Genomic DNA, 20,440 nt, shown 5'->3' with positions numbered 1-20,440 from the left:
ATTTGTGATATACCAGTAAGACATAAGTACCCAGATATAAAGAATTGGTGGATACTCTCCCTCATACTAATTAGTACTATAATAGAGGTGTTCTTGAAATGAAAAAAAAATGAAATCTTTGAGTTTTACGTCCCACGGTTATGCCGATTAGGCTAAAGGAGACGGTGATGAGTAATGAATGAAATGGTGGAATGAAGAAAGTGGGAGGAAACGGGAGAACCCCGAGAAAACCCACGCACACGGTGTTTGTCCACCACAAAGTTCACTTGGCGGGGACTGGGATCGAACCCGGGACCCCAAGCACCAGAGGTGAACGCTCTACCACTGAGCCACCGCGGCCCTAGAGGGGTTCTTGTTTGTTTTAACACACCAAAAATATATATTAACCTAGCTTTTGTGCAAGTTTTGGTATATATATTAGGGTAATCCTTATGTTTCTACTTTCGTGGTTTATTGAGTTTTACCCCTTAAAATTGTTTGGTATCAGACTAACGTAACGTATGAGAAAAACTAGTTCAACTGAATAATGTTAACGCAAAGAGTGAAAAAGTGACGACTGACTGGAGGGGACTCGAACCCGGGACCTCCGGCGTACCGTGCCGATGCGTTAACTACTACGCCACCCAGTTTGCTTCCAAGTTAACGTAACGGCACGGTACGACGGAGGTCCCGAGTTCGAGTCCCCATCCAGTCAGTCACTTTTTGCGTTAGAATTCGCACCTATAGAGGACTTGGTGTGTAAAATAAAAATTGATTGTTTCCTCTTTTCATTAGTATATATGAATAATATTAAGTGGTGCCCAAGCAACCTTAAATATTGAATGCATTTACAATATGCGATATGAGACAAAGGTCCCTTGTAAGTTTGGAACGGCTAAATGACGTACTACCATATCTTGGATAGAGGTAATGGATATACCCCTATTACTGGATATTCCATCATGGTGGCCATCTTGAAGTCCGCCATTTTGGATTCAGATCCAACATTTTTAACAGCACGGGGTCATCTGACATATTGTTTTGAATTAGTTTTTCAACACAAACCCACAACCAACTTATTCCAATTTATTTCTAATCATTTAATAGCTATTGTCTTAGTAATCAAATGATTAAGTCATTGTCTTTATATATACCATACGTAAAAAAAAATAAACATAATAGCTCACCTTCAAGTTTGGGTTCTTCTGAATCATCTTCTGTCGTCTGTAATTCGTCATTGTTCACCGCCTCTTCTTGATCTTGTTCTTGTTTTGCAGAAATAACTTCTGTCGCGGAAGTCTCTTCTTTAACAGAATCTAGAAACATCGCATGCGTCTCTTCCTCTTTGATAGAATCGAAAAACACCGCACACGGCTCCGGTACTATTTGTTGCTCTTCGCTTGTTCCGGGTACTTCTGATTCTTCTGTCATTTCTACTGATTCGATTTCCACTTTAATTTGAGGCATCGTGCCTTCAGTTGGTTCAGCAGAGGTCTCTTCTCTAGATTTAATCGTTCTTTCTTTCGCGGTGTCTTCGTTTCTATCATTATCATCACCGTCACCAGTTAATGACACAGGTAATACATTGTCCGAACCAGTTTGCTTCTCACTATTCTTGTCACAGTTAAACACACGTTCCACTTTACTATTGTCACTTGTCTCTTTACTATCGTTCACGTCACCAGATGGCACTGTGGTTGCACTTTGTGATGATACACTGTCAGTTTGGTTATCACTTGTTTCTATACTACTGATATTATTACTACTGCTTGGTTCTGGTGATGATATTTCTGTACGCGTATTCGTCCGAGTAGCCTCAACTGTTCCTTCAGTGCAAAGTTTCAGTTTCTTAACAGGAGAAGCGTCGTCGTCTGCAGCAACCGGCTGAGAATTACTCTTGTTCGTAGGTTCAATGTTTCCAGAATCATCAAAATCCCAATCGGAGTCTGAATCGTCGCTAAACTGGAGAAAAACAAGAGCTAATATTAATTCAGAAGCTTACTACTCGAGTTCACACGAGCACAAGGCAATTTTAATTATAAATTCATCCAAAGCATCTACACATACGAGGCTTATAGATCGTAGTTTTATTAGGTCTATAGGAGCATTTTCAAAATCATATGTGAATAAAAGTTATTTTTGAGTTGCGTTACTTTGTTATTATAGATACGATATTAGGTCCACAAATCCATACAGTCATGAAATATTTCGAGAAAAGAATAATACAAATATGTTCAGTACTACATACGTATATATGGATGATGCAGTGGTAGTAAATAAAACTGAGAAACGGCTGCAGAGATTGCTTCAGAAACTGAAGTCTATACATTCTAAAATTCAATTCATGATTGAGTTTATGAAAGACAATAAATTGGACTTTCTTGATGTAACGTTCCGGTGAAAAACAATAAATTCACTTCTAATTATATGGGAATCCTTCCCCTTGTGATCTCTACATACAGAGTAAACCAGCACATTCATTGAAAACTAATGCTGGGATATGGTTGACCTTCTTTCTTCGAGTATGTAGATTGGTATCTACACAGGAAAAAATTAAAAATTAAGTAAAAACTATTTTTGAACCAGGGATTATAAACAGATACTCTTGGAATATTTTAGAAACCAAAGTTAACTCAGATAAAGACAACCTTGACAAGATTTGGAGCTATACTATGAATAATCCTAATCAAAAATTTAAAGATTTTTCACAGTTATTATGAATCGACACTATATATGATAGTGAAGCAATTGGGAATAGGATTACAAAGTGGAAAAACTAAATGTTTTATATTGTGTGAAGTGATGTAGGTTCAGATTTCGTGGTATTTTTACAACACAAATGAGTGGTAGGATTGCATATTGGTCAATTATACCATAATTTACATCTTGTTTAATGTTAATTAAGGAGCCACAAAAATGTGTGTTCGTATATTCATAGTTCTCCGTACTTGGAATGACTGTGGGTGAAAGCAGAAATGGCTTGCGAACATACTGTCGCTGAAATTATCACTATAAGGTCAGTCACACCTCTTGTGAATTTTATTAGGAGAAATTACTTATGCCATGCTACAAACTTTAACGAAACATTTATCTACGATATATGAATAAAATAGCCTGAATTGTTTTTGAGAAAATCTCTAGTAAACCATCAATTCTGGATATTTTCGAAGAAAAATAATTTATATACCATATTATATAGTTGTTAATAAGAATCTTTACAGCCGTTTTCAAGGAATTCGCACGTTTTTATTTCACCCTACAGTGAACTGCCCTTTCCTTGGGGGGGAAGGGGGGTAATAATAATAATAATCTGAATATTACAAAAACCCTAGATTTACAATTTGATCCGGACATGCTGTTCGGTATAGTCTCTGAGAATGCGTACCTTGCACGGACATCCTGAAGTCACTTTTTCTGCCTGTAGAAATCGTGAAACATGTACAGTCAGCGACAAAATGTTGTTTTCGTTTCATGAAATTAGTTTCGTAAATAACTTCAGAGTGGAAGGACAATTGGAGTAATTTTCTGTACGTTCCAACCATACCACCGTTATTCTCAAAATAAATTTTATCAAACGGAAAGAGCTTTTGTCGCTGACTGTATATCCGTAGAAATCTCTCGAATTTGATGTTTTCAAGATCACTATATTTTTCTTCATTCGTACCGTCGCTCGAACGGAAATACATAAAACATTAGTAGTAGTTAAGTCACTTTCTTTAATACAGCTTATCCATACAAATACTATAATACTTTAAAGTGGTACTACGTCGCCTTGGATAATCGTATCTAAATGAAATTGGTTACATTTGAAAGAAAAACTCAAATATTTTTTACTATACCTCATAATACATTGAATGTGGGCCCCACGACGCGATGCAGACATCAAGACGAATTCCCACACACGACACACACTCTTCCAACACATCTGATGAAATGGACTTCATAACATATGCAGCTACGATCCTCAAAATCAACGGTATCACTTCAAAATTGACGTGTGTCTAGAAGCCTGATGTTGATACCTTCAGTTAAAAACACACTGAACCTGTACCAGACTCTGTGTGCTGTGATATTTTAACACACAAACTTCGTTCTTGTGGGGTCGCCATAACTCCTTAGAATTTATTCTTTAATAACAATACAACACAACGAAAGGAAATAAATTTACGTTAACACTTTACGGCATAACGGTACAGAAACATAAAAACTTCCCAAGTGACCTCCAGCAGAAACAGCAACTACCTGCTAAATATCCAACAATGAACCCATTTCGACTAATCACAAAGTAAACATGAGTGAATTTACTTTTTCTGTGTTTGACCCCGTTCATTATTGACATTTGTATCCATTGTTGGCATGCACACAATTTCATTTAAATAGATTACCCAAAGTGACGTAATACACTTTAAACTATGATAGTACTTTTATGCACACATTGTATATTGATTGTAGTACTTCATTATAACTTACTTTGTGCACTTACAAGCATCAAACGAAAAGAGGTAAATTTCTTAATTTGCACCTAAGACAGCGTTCTGTCTGACTGGAAATCATTCAAACTTCTAAGTGGTTTCTAACTATTCCGTTGCATTAATCTTAGTGTACGTCTGTTATTTATTAATTGCCGAAATTTTCAATGATATCATCCTCAGTGGCGCTTTCTTAAACCATTCACTGCAAACATACGACATTCATCATAGTGGTATAGATGTATCAAAATAATAACGCTTCTTCTAGTAATAAAAAAATATATCATGAATTTGGGGAACAAATAGTTGCACACTTTTATATATTAATAGCCGGAGATATGACTTCTATTTCGCAGCTAAGTTTCTCATATTTCTTAAAGGTTGCACTTGTTCGCAACCAACTAGAATATCAACCTAAGCAACTAAACTGGTGCACCGCAAGGATGGATGCCTTGCGATACAATGAGTTTGGTGTAGACACTTTAAAAACATGCCGCTGGGAAAAAGGGAATTAACATTTAAAATTTCGGCAGTTACTAAATAACAGACCTATACCAAAGATTAGTCAAGTGAATATTTTTAATCATGCATCATTTAGTTCCTTACGTAGAGTACTTTCAGTTGAAGAAAATGTATCACAAGGATGGATGCCTTATGATATGACGAGTTTGATGTAGACACTTTAAAAACAGGTCGCTGAGAAAGATGGGAGTTACCATTGAAAATTTCGGCAGTTACTAAATAACAAATGTGTACTAAAGATTATGTGACGGTGACGGTAACGGTAGAGGTTATTAGTGATTAAAAAATGGAACAAGTTTTTATCAACCTCCGATTAGCCGGAATCTCGGTAGCAGGAGCGCACGCTCCGAAAACAAAGTGTATCAATAAATAGTGAACTCAAATTGAATAAGAATACTAATATTAATACTAGAACACTATTGGGTCGTAATCGACAACGTACCATATAAGCTTTTAATATAAATGTCCACACCGATGTTATTCACGAAGTTGTCAGACGTAGCGTAGACGTAGAGAGATGACGCATCATCAATGTATTATTTGAAAAAACATGCAATTAACGAATTTATATATATTCATTTACAATATTTCTTCCCATTGTGCCATAATATACCCTAAAATTGTATTAATATACACGATTGGTAACACTCATTACAAAAGAACGATGTTTTGACATAAACAGTCACTTCATTAACAATAGACTAATGTCACAGACTTTAGTGTTACCGTTCAGCATAAAACTGCATTAATATTAATTTACCTTTTAACCGACATTGACAAGTATTCGAAAGAGGCAAGATACATAGAACAATGAAACATACAAAAAATACTTTGTACAACAAAAATAATAATACATGCAATAATGTTCCTATATTGTACTAAAACTATTCTCTGCAGAATAAATTTAAGCCCACACTGAAATAGTTAACTGTATTTTTATCTCATATAGGCCTATCTAGAAAAAATTGTTTTATAGATGTTTGATCTTTTACTTAATTTTTATATTTATTATTTATTTATTTTATTTAATTATTTCTTTTTTACTGATGCACTGAACTATTATATTATACTTGGCACTTCGGTATAACTGTTTATATCTTCTGTTCCGTCCTTGCTCGAACAGATGATTCACTAGTGTAACACTAATATGCATGCAAAGTGACTAACTAAATGACACTTGATGGTCGCGACTTGCAAACTTTTATCTAGACTGAATTCAACTTATTACTGATCTTTCAAACATTCTTCATAGATAAATATGTTCGTTAGCACAGTTTTCAGAAATAATACAGTACTGTAACGATGTTATATTATCACCGTAGTGGTTAGGTATCTTTATAGCTATAAATTGAAGTTATATTGTGCAATTATATATATTAATTTTAGATTGGTTTTCGTTTCAAGCGCTTTTTATGTATATTTATTCCAAAGTTGAGCTTAAGACTGAAAGACCCTAATACAAAGTAATGCGTTCGTATTGTCCGCTCACTATATACATAACCTCACATTTATGCAAAAACCTTACATTTATTATTATAGCAACCTCATGTGGAATTACATAGAAAGGTAAGTATTAATGAGGCTGGAACATTGGGTGATATCAATAAAAATAAGTAACTACTCCTCAGAAGTCCTGCTCGAGAATTGGAGTAACTACACCTGGAGTAATCTCCTCCCTCAATTTCGTATCAATAAAACAAGCCACTACTCAGATCTAGTCTGCTCCAGATTTATGAACGTTTACTCGCGCTTCCTCTGCACGTAGCACTGAGTCGTATCAATAAATGAAGTAGTTACTCATTTCTCCCATCTGTTGGGCGGTCATTTCGTTGTGGATAACTTATGGCGCAGTATCCTAAACGCCATGGAAGGGACAAGTAGCAACGACAGTTTCAATCAAAGTGCATTTGTGAATATTATAAAAGAGTTTCCAGTGGTACTTTCGAAGTCACAGTTACCAGAAAGTAAACGAAGGAAAGCCGAAGTTTTGAAGGCAAGTACAGTGAAATGCAACGAAATATCAAATACATCTACGACTGAGACACAAATCCAAAAGAGAATCTTTAATATTCGAGCGAGAATAAAGAAAAAAAAAGAAAGAAAAAAAAACGGGAAACAAGAACGTTCGAATCCAACAATATCAAGATTAACACGACAAGCGCATATCACGTACGTGTTATCCAAGGTCTTTGTAGATTGTTTGGCTTTAAGAACGAAATCAGACACTTAGCCTCTTTATTTCCTTTTAAGAAAAGTCCAGCCAGTCACATCATAAAGCACGTCCATCCGATTTCGTTTTCCACATCATACGTGTCCCCTTTCGCCTTGGCATAAAAAAATACATTCTCATGTATACACCCTTCCTATCAACGTTGAGTTGAGTTGATTTTGAGTTTAACGTCCTTTTCAGTAGCGACGCTATATGAGACGAGACCCACTGATTAACGTGGAATCCGAACCACATGAACTCCCACCGGGAATCGAACACGGGTCTCTCATGCCAAAAACATGTACGCTAACCGCTTAGCCACGAAGGAGCTCTTCCTATTAGCGTATTCGTCTCCAAAGTACTTGGTTTCTTTATTGCCATGTGTGTATAGTCAAGTGCTCCGATAGCACCCGGAAATGTGTATTGTTCTTGCTAGTCTGCCTTTGTTGTTTGCATATTACGCACACTTCCGGAAACAATCAATTTTCAGATTTCGCAATAATCGCATCCATTACACTTGTAGTAGTCATAGACGCAGTACTTTGAGCCACACCAGAATCCCCTGACATTCCGACCTGGAATCCCGGATCACTCACATAACGCAAGAAAACCCGCATCTTTTCCTCATTACGTAGTGCACCACCCCAAATTTAGGTTGATTCTCGTAAAAAATGTTGTGCTAACCACTCTACATTTTCTTTCATGAACCTATAATGTTTTTTGTAATCTCCATTTACAACATTTCTATGCAGTTTGTAAGTTTTTCTACGTAGGAAAACAATCGTATACTCTGCCATATTTAACACGGAGTCACCTATTTAGCTTGCTCCATAAATTTGGAGAAGTTACTAGCATCACAGAGGAGTCTTTGATTTTTATTGATATCAAACGCGGAGTAGTTACTCGTCTCGAGAATAGAGGTGTGGTTACTTCAAAAAGGCGGGGCTTCTCCGAGGTCAGCCGAGACGAGTAGTGCTCAGTTCTCTTTTTATTGATACCAATGTGAGTAACTACTACAAAATTGGGAATAATGAGTAACTTCTCCGTTTTATTGATATCACCCATTATGCTTGTATTATTCTTTTAGTGTCACGGCTCCTATTTCATTTAATACTTACTTTTCTGCGTAATTTGAAGTGAACATAGTAACAAATATCTGAGAGTTTCCCATCACATGTTTGATTTGAGGCCCTCTCTGCTGGTTTAGGGGCTAGTGAGTGTGCTTTTGTAGCACGTGGTCCGCGGTTTGTTACCGGTGGTAGAGCACAAGAACTTTCTTTTACAATCATTCACTGTCATGAATTATCCGTCTGCGGCTGAAGCGCATAACCGTGCGACTCTAAACTTTTTTTTTAAAAAAACAAAACCAAACAAAATCATTTTTTTTTTTAAATGTTTGAATAGGATGTTAATTGTCCTGTTGCTAACGGAATGCTATGTTGCCTTTCGAAATATTTAGAAGATATTAAGTATTTTGAATACTACAAGGAGCATTTCAATAAATGTTCCCTACGTTCTGTAAGATAAATAACAAGTACATTATTTGTTTGGAAATTACGTACAATTGAAGTTCTTCCTTTGTCCTTTCCATTTTGTTTCTCATCCTTTTCGTCTCCTTCTTCTTCGGAATCTTCCATGATAAGTCCTTTCTCTTTGGCCATTTCTCGAAGACGCTTTTGGTTGACCTGGCATTGCTGACGAAAACTGTGCACGCCCTGCAGCTTTATTACACAGTTCCTACATAGAACTTTAGGATAACAGTCTTCCTTCTTGATCTAGATAAAAGAAAGATTAATGTATTAATTAATTTCGTGAATGATTTCAATTATTAATAGAATTCCACAGCTTTCCCCTTCTTACGATCAATACAAATAGGGTTCAGAATTACAGAAGTCTGTAAGAAGAATGATGCTCAGACAAACCTGACATTGCCGTATTTTCTTCTAGTTGGCACCACTGATGTATTCCTCAATTCAAACTTCTATATTACATTCGGTCATGTCAAAGTTGCCTATCTATTTATAGTCTCCAAAGAAAATTTCCTGTAATATTTTCCATAAATAGAACCTTTGCTTTGTATATAATTAAACACAAACAAACTATTTGCTGAGCAAAACAATACACCCTGTTTCAAAAAGAATATACGTATTTCGAATGCATATATTTATTAAACTTTAAGACATACGAATATGAAATTTTACACACATATTTAAGAACCTCTCAAGTTCAAATTACAGTTCAAAGTTAAAATTACAGATGTTCAATATGTCCTCCATCAGCGACGAAATTTGGTACATAGACTTTCCATTTAAAATAATTAGACGTGTTTCATTGTATTTTGATATTTGGATGGACTCAGGGTAAAAGGTAACAAGATCCCCCCCCCTTTTTTTTTTCTTCAATTTTCAGTTTTTAACACAGAGTTGTAGTATTTTAAATGGCGCTTCTTTGCAGCAAAAGCAATATGAAAAAAAAAAAAAAAACGTACAAGGGACGTGCAAAATGGAATAATTAAGCTACAATGAAATCCACACTGGGTAAAAGGGAATAAAATGACTTGTTACCTTTTAACCCAGGGATTTTGTATTGAAAATACTGACTCCAGGTTGTGATTAGAGAGTGACTTATTCCTTCATGTTTTCCAATTCAGTTTGATTGTGGTAGAATGCGGGCAGGACTAAATCTACTGCAGCAACAATGTATTCAAGAGGGAGGAAAGTTTTATAAATGGTAAAAAACAAAAGATGATGAAAAAAGTAAAACTGAAACACCGGTTTCTACAGTAAATCCAAATGTTGGAAGAAAATTGAATTTCATGGCTAAAAAATTTAAGCTAACTAAACCTACCACTGGTGAAGGTACGCATCACCTTAGTACATCCAGTGTGGAATTAGAACTGTCAATCGTACCTAGAAAATAATATTTTTTCGGAAGTGTAGAATGAAACTGTGAAAGAAACTGAAGAGGAGGGAAGTGTGTGTTATGTCTTGAGTAGTGACGACAGTGATAATGATCCTGTTTACGAACCAAAGGTTGAGGAAGTAAGCCCACTGCAAGTAAGAAGATGAGTTTAAGAGTGCCAGTACAAGAAAAGGTGTTAAAAGAAGGATAGGGAAATAAGAAATAATAGGAAGCTATCCAGAAATACAGGAGAGGGTTACGTAAGTGAAAGTGGAAAATATGTCACGAAAAGATATTTCATTAGGTTAGGCAAATGCCGTATGAAATGTAAACAGAAAATTAGTGAAGAGACTCAAAGGAAGTTCTTTGACTATTACAAAATGGCGTTTCCCGAAAACAGGGGCGGGTCCATGGGGCGATCGGGGCTATTCCTCCCCCTCACAAGAGGAAACTTTCTTATTTTATATATAAATAAAACCCATCCCAGAGTTTTCAGCTCTTAAAAGTAGCTCTAAGTAGCTGTATTACAATCCAACGTCCCCTCACCCAGAAGTCCATCCTGGATCCACCCTTGCCTGAAAGTTTCAAGAAAGAGAAGAGGACACACCAGAAAAGCAGGGTGAAAATCCAGAATAGTTACTTGTCGATACCATGTCTCCGTAAATGGAAAGAATGTAAAATGTGCAAGTCGTGTCTTTTGAAAGTGTTTAATGAGAGACGCAAATTTCTATGGCTTATTTGCCAACAAAAGCAAAAATCTCCAATATATACAGTGACTCCTGACAAGCGAGGCAAACTTTCTCCTTCAAATAGAATAAACTCGTACAGATTACGAAAAAATCGTGAATTTCTAAATTCTTTGCCAGTATATAAAAGCCATTATTATCGAAAAGAAACTACTAGCTGAGGTGTATAAGAAATACAGGGAACAGACACAAATTCCTGTTGGTTATTCATTTTTTTGCAAATATCTTCCATAATATGAATATTGCCATTAAAAGCCCCAAAAGGGACACATGCCATTCTTGTGATGCATTTAAAATTGGGTTACATGCACAGGACCGACACGGCATGGGATCGACACGGCATAGGATCGACACGGCGTAGGATCGACACGGCATAGGATCGACACGGCGTAGGATCGACACGGCATAGGATCGACACGGCACAGAACCGAAACGGCACAGGATCGACACGGCATAGGATCGACAGCAGAACTTTCATACGATCGAAATAATAAAAAATACATTATTTTATAATTACGCAATATTAAGTAACAATTATTTTCTCAAGGATATATAGGAGAGAACCGTCATACGATCGAAACGGCATAGGAACGAAACGGCGTAGGATCGACACGGCACAGGGCCGACACGGCATAGGACCGAAACGGCACAGGATCGACACGGCACAGGACCGAAACGGCATAGGATCGACACTCTGTAGGGTGGTCAACACTTTCTGAAAATATCAATATCGCATATCCCTCACCTTGAATTTGTGGATATAAAAAATTGTAAGGATAAATAATTCTAAATGGTCTATTTTTTAAAAAATTAGGTTTTCAATACCGAATAAATAATATTATTTGTCTGATATTTTTATAATGCTGTAATTTTTTATGTATACTAAGTTGAAGTATGTACATGTAACTGCAATTTTAAAACTGTAGGCTTAGAATTTGCGTTTGGATTTTTTTTTTTTTTTAAGCGAAGCAATGCACCTATGTTAAGTTGCCTCCTTTCAAATTTCGAATTGAAATCGGAAGCCAATCGTTTGTTTTTCGTTTGTTATTGACTTTTTTGAAGAAAAATAGTAAAAATCGTATCTTTCTTAAAACATAAAGAGATGTTTACAAAATAAAGTTGGTATATGGCCAAATTTACCCTTGTTCCTCCACTTAAAATTTTGATTGAAAATCAAAATCAATTGTTTGATATGCGTATGCTACTAATTATTTTGAAAAAGAATAGTCTGTTTCGAAAAACATAAAGAGTCTTTTCAAGAGAAATGGGTGATGGAATTTCATATTGGCTCCACTTTAAAGTCTCGAATCAAAACCGAAGCCAAGCGTTTCTTATTGGTTGATTTTAAGAGCAAATCGCTTGTTTCGAAAAAATAGAGAAAGAGATTTACAAAATAAATTTAGAATGTGATCAAATTCAATCTGATTCCTTTACTTACAAATTTCGATTCAAGACCAAAATCAATCGTTTGATATGGATTTGTTGTTGCTTGTTTGGAAGAAAAGTAATTTGATTCGAAAAACATAAGAATATAATTAAGAAATAATGTTGATGAAGGTGATTTGTTTCGGGGCGGTTTGCTTATTTTGAAGAAAAAATCACTTGTTTCAAAACAACCAGTAAAATATATCTATTTCCAGGATACATTTGGTGGTCAACTTCATACTGTTTTTTCTGCTTTTAAATATCGATTCAATACTCAAGCTAATAACATGTTTTCCTTTCTTATTGATTGGTTTGAAGAGGAAATAGTTTGTTTTGAAAATTATTAAGAGTCATTTACAAAATAAGGTTGGGTGGGCCAACTTTTTGGTGGTATTTCAAATTTCGATTTAAAATCAAACTCAATCATTTATTTTTCGTTCGTTATTGATTGTTTTGAAGAAAAACTAAGAACCATTAAAGAAATTTTTATAGTAAAGGTGGTCACCTTCACAGGGTTCCTGCACTTCAAATTTCGTTCAAAGCATAAAACGGTTAAAATAATAAGAGAAACACAATCAGTACTCTACGCAAATGTTTAGGGGGTTCAGGGGCTTTAGGAACACAAGTTTATAAAATATATCAAGTGTTTATATATATAAACGTGCTAATATGATAAACGTGCTTAATTTTGCATAATACCTTGCTCAAGGGGGGTTTCAAAGTCCTTAATCCCTTTACTTCAGTACGTCACTAAACATCAATTATAAGTCATTCGTTATCCAAATTGTACTTCTTGTACTGATTCAATCCTTAATTTTAAAGTTCAAAATTATATGAGCACTTATTATGCTATTGGAAAAGAGCACATATTTTACGACAGTGCAAGGTAGTTTCTTGTTTTAACAATTGAAAGAAAGGAAAACACCAATAAAAGTAATAATAATACCTGACACGAATTCCGATAGTAAATCATATTTTATTATCTTATTTGAAACTTTGAGAAAATTGAAGCTCTACACCGAATACAAATTGGATAATAAGCAATGCTTTATAATTGCTTGATAAATTTCAAATTGAGAACAAAGAGAGTGATACTGTTTAAAAGAAAGATTGGATAAAAACAAGAATTTTAGGAATGATCTAAAAAATGGATCAAAGTATTATGATCTTGGCTAATATTAATTTTTGGATCAGTTACCATAAAATATTCGAACGGTCTCTAAATCGAGTTTTCTCCAGATATGTAGTTTTCCAGGTATAAGGAGTACAAGAAAAATTTCGATTAATTAAATATTTTGGATTTTTTTTATAACGGGCCACAAAATTTTTGGACGGTCCCTAAATCGACTTTTCATATTTTTTTACGCAATAAGCATATCTCACTGAGTTAAGTGATATCTTGGGTTGGGTTACACTATATGTAGTTCTCCATATATAAGACATACAATAAAATTATTGATTGAATGAAATATATTGGACTTTTTGGATCAGGGGCTACAAACGTTTGGACGGTCCCTAAATCAAGGTTTCGTATTACTTTCGGAATAAGCACATCATGCTGAGTTAAGTGATAGTTTTGGTTTGGCTGCACTATATGTAGTTCTTCAGATGTAAGACGTACAAGATTTTTTTTTTATTGAATGAAATATATTAGATTTTTTGGATCAAGGGCAACAGAATTTTTGAATGGCCTCTAAATCGAGCTTTCGTTTTATTCAGGCACTAAGCACATCATACTGAGTTCAGTCATAGTTTAGGTTTGGGTACACTATATGTTGTTCTCCAGATATAAAGCCTACAAGAAATTTATTGTCTGAAATATATTGGATCTTTTGATCCAATAATAGTCCTTCATCCTCCATTTATACATTAAGAAGTAACAGTATAACGTGTACATTACGTGATACACTTTGTATTTTATGGTGTGATGTTTAATAATAAATTATTAACAGAATACCCGTTCTTCGCACGGGGAGAATAGTTTCATTTTGAGCATAAAGGGCAATGGAATCTGAGTATGGATTTAAACTGCATCGGGAGTGTTACTGTTCGTCTGAGTGACTCCAAATACTATTTCATCGACACTAATATCGGTATTATTTTTTATCATTATATATATAGTGTGTAACTTCATTAATGTAATGAACGTCTGGAGGTGATTCCTGGACTCGGAAGAAGAATTTAAATGAAACGAAGTCTTTAGCTTATCATAATTATAACTTCTATGCCAATAGTAACGGATGATCAATCAACGGCTTCCTGTTCAACTTAAGAGTGTGTAAAAATGAGAAAAAAATAACTTTGATCCAGAGTAGGTTTATAACGACTGTGCATAAGACAGTCAGGGGCAAAAGATCATGTACGATGAACTAGAGTATAAGGGATTCTTCACATAACAACAGTGATTTCCACAAATTATGTGAATATAATTTGAGCCAAAGTAAGCTAGATTAAAGGATTTCCTCCCCGTAATGCGTAAATTCGTGGAAGATAATAACTACGAGTACAGAAGGAATGAAACTCGACGATACTCAAGGTTTTGCGCGTGTTGCACAAGGAAAGAAAGAAATACAATTTCAAATTATCGATTTATTCTGTTTCGGAGAAGGTAGGATAACTGAAATACTCAGAGGTACCTTGTACAGTATTTGTGCAATGCAGTATGTGTACACGAGACAGCTATGAAGAATAACAGTTCACAGTCTGATATTGTCGACCGTTGACCGCATTGCAAAGATGACATCGGCGAAGCAAATTTTTCCGCGTGTGATCAAGCACATCTGAAATTTCGTAGATGATTGCCGCAGCTATATTACATCGAGCTACAAGTTCTTCGACTGTCGTGGCCGGAGTTTCATACGTATCCCCGAAATAAAAAATCAAGCAGCGTGAGGTAGAATGAACGAGGTTGTCATAACACAGGTTTTTCTCTCCCAATCTGGGAATGTTTCATTTAGGTAAGTCTGCATATTCCTGTCAAAATGTGCAGGTGTACTATCATACTGAAATCACATCTGCTGTCTTATCTTCAAGGGCACATGTTCTATCAATTTTGGGAGAAAATTACGTAAAAATAAAAGATACGTACTCCCACACAGGCAGACCGATAATAAATAAGTTCCTACCACAAAATTATCCACCACACCACACCACACCAAATTTCTGCTGCTGATCGTTTACTAGAGTTGCATGTGGGTTTTTACGCCATACACATGATAGTTTCAAGACGGTTTTGATCATTCGACGTACGCTGTCTTCAAGTTCAGCTGTCCATATGGGGCTATTTCCTCCGATTTCACGTACGAGAAACCGAAGGGACCCCTCTCTCGAAGTCGAATATGGAGGCGTGGAAAAATACAAGGAAAGTTACTCTCTTTTGAGGGCGACGGTCACGATATAAACGCCTCACTTCTGGGCTATTGCCCTTTGCTACTCCATAAATGAGTTGCATATCTGCCAGCTCGTGGACAGGGTAATCTTCCATCGCGCAGGCGTGTACAGGTTAACACAATCAATTTTACTTAAACACCAACGTCTACACTTTTACACGACCTTAAATACCTGGACACAACCCTCTACCGTTGAACACAACATTTCCCATCCTGTTATACAGCAATTACACGTGTAACAGTAGAGCATCTGACTATGTATATCACTCACAAGTTGCGTAGATGCTTATTACAACTCAGCCATGCTAACTGAAGCCATTCCACAATAAAACTTCAAGACAGCCTTCTGTAAGCCACTCGCAATTGGCACACAAGGGACGATAGTTCCGTAGGTATTCCTCCGTGTAGGTATTCCATACAGCTCTAAGGTATGTACATTAGAATGTCGAAAAAAGACTATCCTTTTTTTAAAATGTACTTTCAACGAGCTTCCTTTGAGAAAATTTCTCCGGCAATGATAAAATCAAAATGTAAGTGGTCTACACTAGGATAGTATTTTGGTATATTCACAATAGCAATGAAGTTTTTCATAGCTCAAGGAAAAGTTGAGGTTTGCCAACTCGAAGGAAGGGGAAAACGCCATCAAAAGTATTCCTGGGAGAAGATTCATCTAACGGATAAATCAAGTATACTATTCCAGCGCACTTCTTGGTATCGTTATGCAACGTGTACAACATCCCTTGTTTCTCCACTTTTGTTGCTTCTGTGCACAGAAGTACCATATTCCACGGAATTACATATTACGAGGAAGAAACCGTTTAATGCAGCTTACTTTTGCCCCATATCTATTCACACAATATTTGGAATCCCTGGGTCATGTGGAGAATTCCTTGTACACTCGTTCATCACATATGATCTTTGCATTTTTCGATGTTATATTTATTTACATGCCGCCTGACTGTCCTATGCACAGTCGTTTTAAACCTAATCTGGATCAAAGTTATTTTTCCTTTTTCACACACTCTTGGACAGGAAGCCGTTCATTTATCATCCGTTACCATTAGCCTAGAAGATATAAGTGTGATACGTTAAAGACTTCGTTCCATTTAAAATCTTCTTCCGAGACGTCATTATGTACTGAGACAAAATAGATGAATCACACATGTGTATCTCTCTTTCTTTCGAATTCTGAGTGTTCTTCTAACTTGAACGATGCACTATTATTTTTTAATGTTAAATCTTGTACTTGATTGATCATTTCTTCATTCAACGTTTGATAAAATACTCAAAGGAATACTCCAGTTTCTTTGGAAGTCATCCTTGCATCGTCACTGTACACTAATCGAATCTACGACTAAAAACAATGGACATTCTTTTGCCCGACTTCAATCCGACGTTTTGTTCATGAGTTATGGCGGTTTATACATTTTTCCGACAAATTTTCGGGTGTCACACCCAGGTTGTTGTATAGTTTTTGTTTTATTTCGGTGTCAGGAATCACCTAACGACGTTTGTTATATTAATTAAGTTACACCCTATATATATACGGGCGCCATTTTATGTATTAAAAAAACCAAATTTGTTTAGTAACGTCAATAGCTAAACTATGTAAACGTATTTACTAGAGAAACACTTTTTAGTTCTTGTAATAATTTTCTCTCAAACAAACTGAAGGTAAATATATACCAATAAATCAATACAGCTATATTTTAGAAAATGAAATGAAATCTTTGAGTTTTACGTCCCACGGTTATGCCGGTTAGGCTGAAGGAGACGGTGATTATGAGAAATGAATGAAATGGTGGAATGAAGAAAGTGGGAGGAAACGGGAGAACCCCGAGAATATCCACGCACACGGCGTTTATCGACCACAAAGTTCACTTGGCGGGAGCAGGGTTTGAACCCGAGACCCCATGCACCAGGGGTGAACGCTCTACCACTGACCCACCGCGGCTCCAGCTATATTTTAGAAATACAATAGGCACTGATTTTTCGAAGACTGCTCTAATACATAGGAACAATCAAATTTGTAAATAGAGAGTTTTCTTTTTAAATAAAACAAACTGAATTGCTTAAACTGCGCTATATCGATTGGTTTCAGCATCTGATTTTTTAAAAATAAATAATTAGCAGCACGAAAAATTCCTATATTATCTTCGAAAATAGACCTACATGTTAATTGCTTTACTGGCTTTATACATTTTTTTTTTTTTTGAAAAAGTGATTGTAGGGGAAGATGGGGCTAGTTGCAACAATTTTCAGGTCTGTTTTTTTACTCGAAAATTATTATAGATATAAAAACTATATTGAGTGTACTAAAAGGTACATGCCTTAACTACATACCATAAAAAGAGAAGTGCAAAACATCGAACGGCAGTTTTGATAGCATCCACTTTTTGAACTAAGTCCGACTGTTGACACTTGCCCCACCCATGGGGTAAATTGCAACATCATCTGGGGTAAGTTGCAACAATCGGACTTGATTCAGAAATTTAATGCTATCAAATCTACAGCTTGAACATCGCTTCACTCATTTTCACTGTGGCAGTCAATGTCTATAAACTATACAGATGTAGTACGGATTTCTCTCGGAACACGACCAATGAGACCACTTCTCACAACATAAACACTGTACCTAGTCTTCTTCTGTATCCTGTTCTTCGTACGGTTCTTCAGAAACCAAACAGACGACTTGAGAATAAATTCTTCTCAGCTGATGATTTTACGTTTTCGGTTGCTTTTAGATGCTTCTTTTTCATTTCGAAAGTACTTTTTTCTAGAGTGTCTGTGAGAATAGCACATCTCTTCCTTTTCCGAGCTGTCAGTTTTCTAGTTCCAGATTTTGGATAGAACCATACATGTTCAGGAGATCATCTGAAGGATTCTACACTATCTTCTTGGATGCATTTGCAGGTGATCCATGAAGCTCACTTTGACCTGCAGTCTGAAGTTCTAACTGAGAAGATGAAAGGAAACAACTACTACTGGGCACTGCAAGCAATAAGCCATCACTGTTGTCCTATAATAATAATAATAATAATAATAATAATAATAATAATAATAATAATAATAATAATAATAATAATAATAATATTATTATTATTATTATTATTATTATTATTATTATTATTATTATTATTATTATTATTATTCGACAGGCCATCTGTCTATAATGACAATTTAAAACTTTATTTTTAAAGAAAGAAATGATTAAAAAGCATTCTATTAAGTATCTAAATCTCATATGTATTAATGTATGCAGGTTAATATCTGAGTAATAAAGCTATCATTATTAATTTCCTGTGTATAGTATCCTAATTTGTAGTTTGTCCAGTTTTTATATACGTGACGAATCACATTAGAAAGAAACTGATCAATTATATAATGACCTCTATAACTATATCTTAAAGTTAGAAATAATATACTTACAAGCAGAGCACATAAACAGGCAGAATCTTTATTAAGCCTATTACTAATATTACATATTAATATTAGCAATAATAATAATGATAACTAAATTCATGGCGCAACAGCCTTTAGAAGGCATGGACTTATGGCACTCATTTCTGTGGGGTAATGTGTTTATAGGTCTGCACGGGCTCGGGCTACTATGATAACCGTAATGGGGTTAGCCATACTGAGAGCTTTATACAGTTCTACCTGAGTTAGAGCGGCAACGCCGGAATCTGGTTACAATGAAGGATTTATGGTAGGGACAAGTAAACCCTTAGATCTTTACTTACTATATATATATATATATATATATATATATATATATATATATATAGATAGATAGATAGATAGATAGATATAGATATAGATAGATAGATAGATATCGAGTGTTGCAAAATAAGTGTTACAACTCTTGAGAGGTGACTCCTGCCACTGAGACAAGAAAAAAAGTTCTCTTGAACTTTCGGCTATCGGACATAGTTTCAGATCTACAAAGCGTGGAAAAATGAGTTTCGGACGCCAATAGTTCGGAAACTAACCAACATAAAGAGGGCGGGTAAAAAATTCACTGAAGAAGTCATACCTGCTCCATTGAATTTTGCATGTTTCACAATCCTACCATGCACGCGCAAGGGTTCCCCAAAGGAACGTAGGGAGTCCCGGATAATCTTCCAAGTGAAACTTGGTCTAAATGGATATGAATTGATAAGCTTGTACCAGGTAACAATAATTCGTTTGTATTAAGTCGATATCTGGAACAAATATAAAATGGCGGACACCATGCCCGTTGTGTGTGGTTGCATAATCGCCAGGTATGGATGCCGGACAACAGTGATGTTCTGAGTATTAAGTATAGCGAATTTGTACTCAAATGCTCTAGAAAGACATCTGCAGTGTCGGTAGAGCATAACAGTGAAGCAGGGTGATTCAAATGTGTGGAAACACTTTACGAAAAATCCCCAGAATGCACTCATACTCAGTAAACGTGAGTTCAAATCGTCGGAAATGTAAGGATTAGCGTCAAGAACATGAAAGCCATTGCCAATTCATCAATAATATTCCCTCAAACTGATGCAATGTGATGTGCACGGTTGCATACCAATAAGGATGCGATAACTGAAGCCAAGTTACTTTACATATATATGATTGTTATTAGTAAGAAGATAAATAAGAAAATAATCAGGCAGTATATTATAAGGAAAGAACATTAATGATCATAACGAAGGATTAGGTATAGAATGCACGATACGTATGATATAGTAATGGGCGTGAATGATGTGGCGAGATGCATACACAGGACAACACGTGGGTGATATTAGTTAGACAAATGAGCTTATCTTTAGCCTA

General features: G+C 35.6%; 1 protein-coding gene across 1 annotated transcript in view; it reads right to left on the bottom strand.

Moving 5' to 3' along the window:
• The window catches only part of LOC145684184 (uncharacterized), a 61,927-nt gene that overhangs the window by 28,952 nt on the left and 12,535 nt on the right, over positions 1-20,440 (bottom strand). Inside the window, exons 2-3 of the mRNA XM_081756199.1 lie at positions 8,742-8,954; positions 1,167-1,941 (exon numbers count right to left, since the gene is read on the bottom strand). Coding sequence (XP_081612325.1) covers positions 1,167-1,941; positions 8,742-8,954 — 988 coding nt within the window. The remainder of the gene's footprint in view (positions 1-1,166; positions 1,942-8,741; positions 8,955-20,440) is intronic.

The sequence above is a fragment of the Thermobia domestica genome, chromosome 4 (genome assembly GCF_964235325.1).
Source record: "Thermobia domestica chromosome 4, izTheDome1.hap1.1, whole genome shotgun sequence".
NCBI lineage: Eukaryota > Metazoa > Arthropoda > Insecta > Zygentoma > Lepismatidae > Thermobia > Thermobia domestica.
Note: the sequence above shows the minus strand (reverse complement) of the source record. Positions and strands in the feature narration are given on the sequence as shown.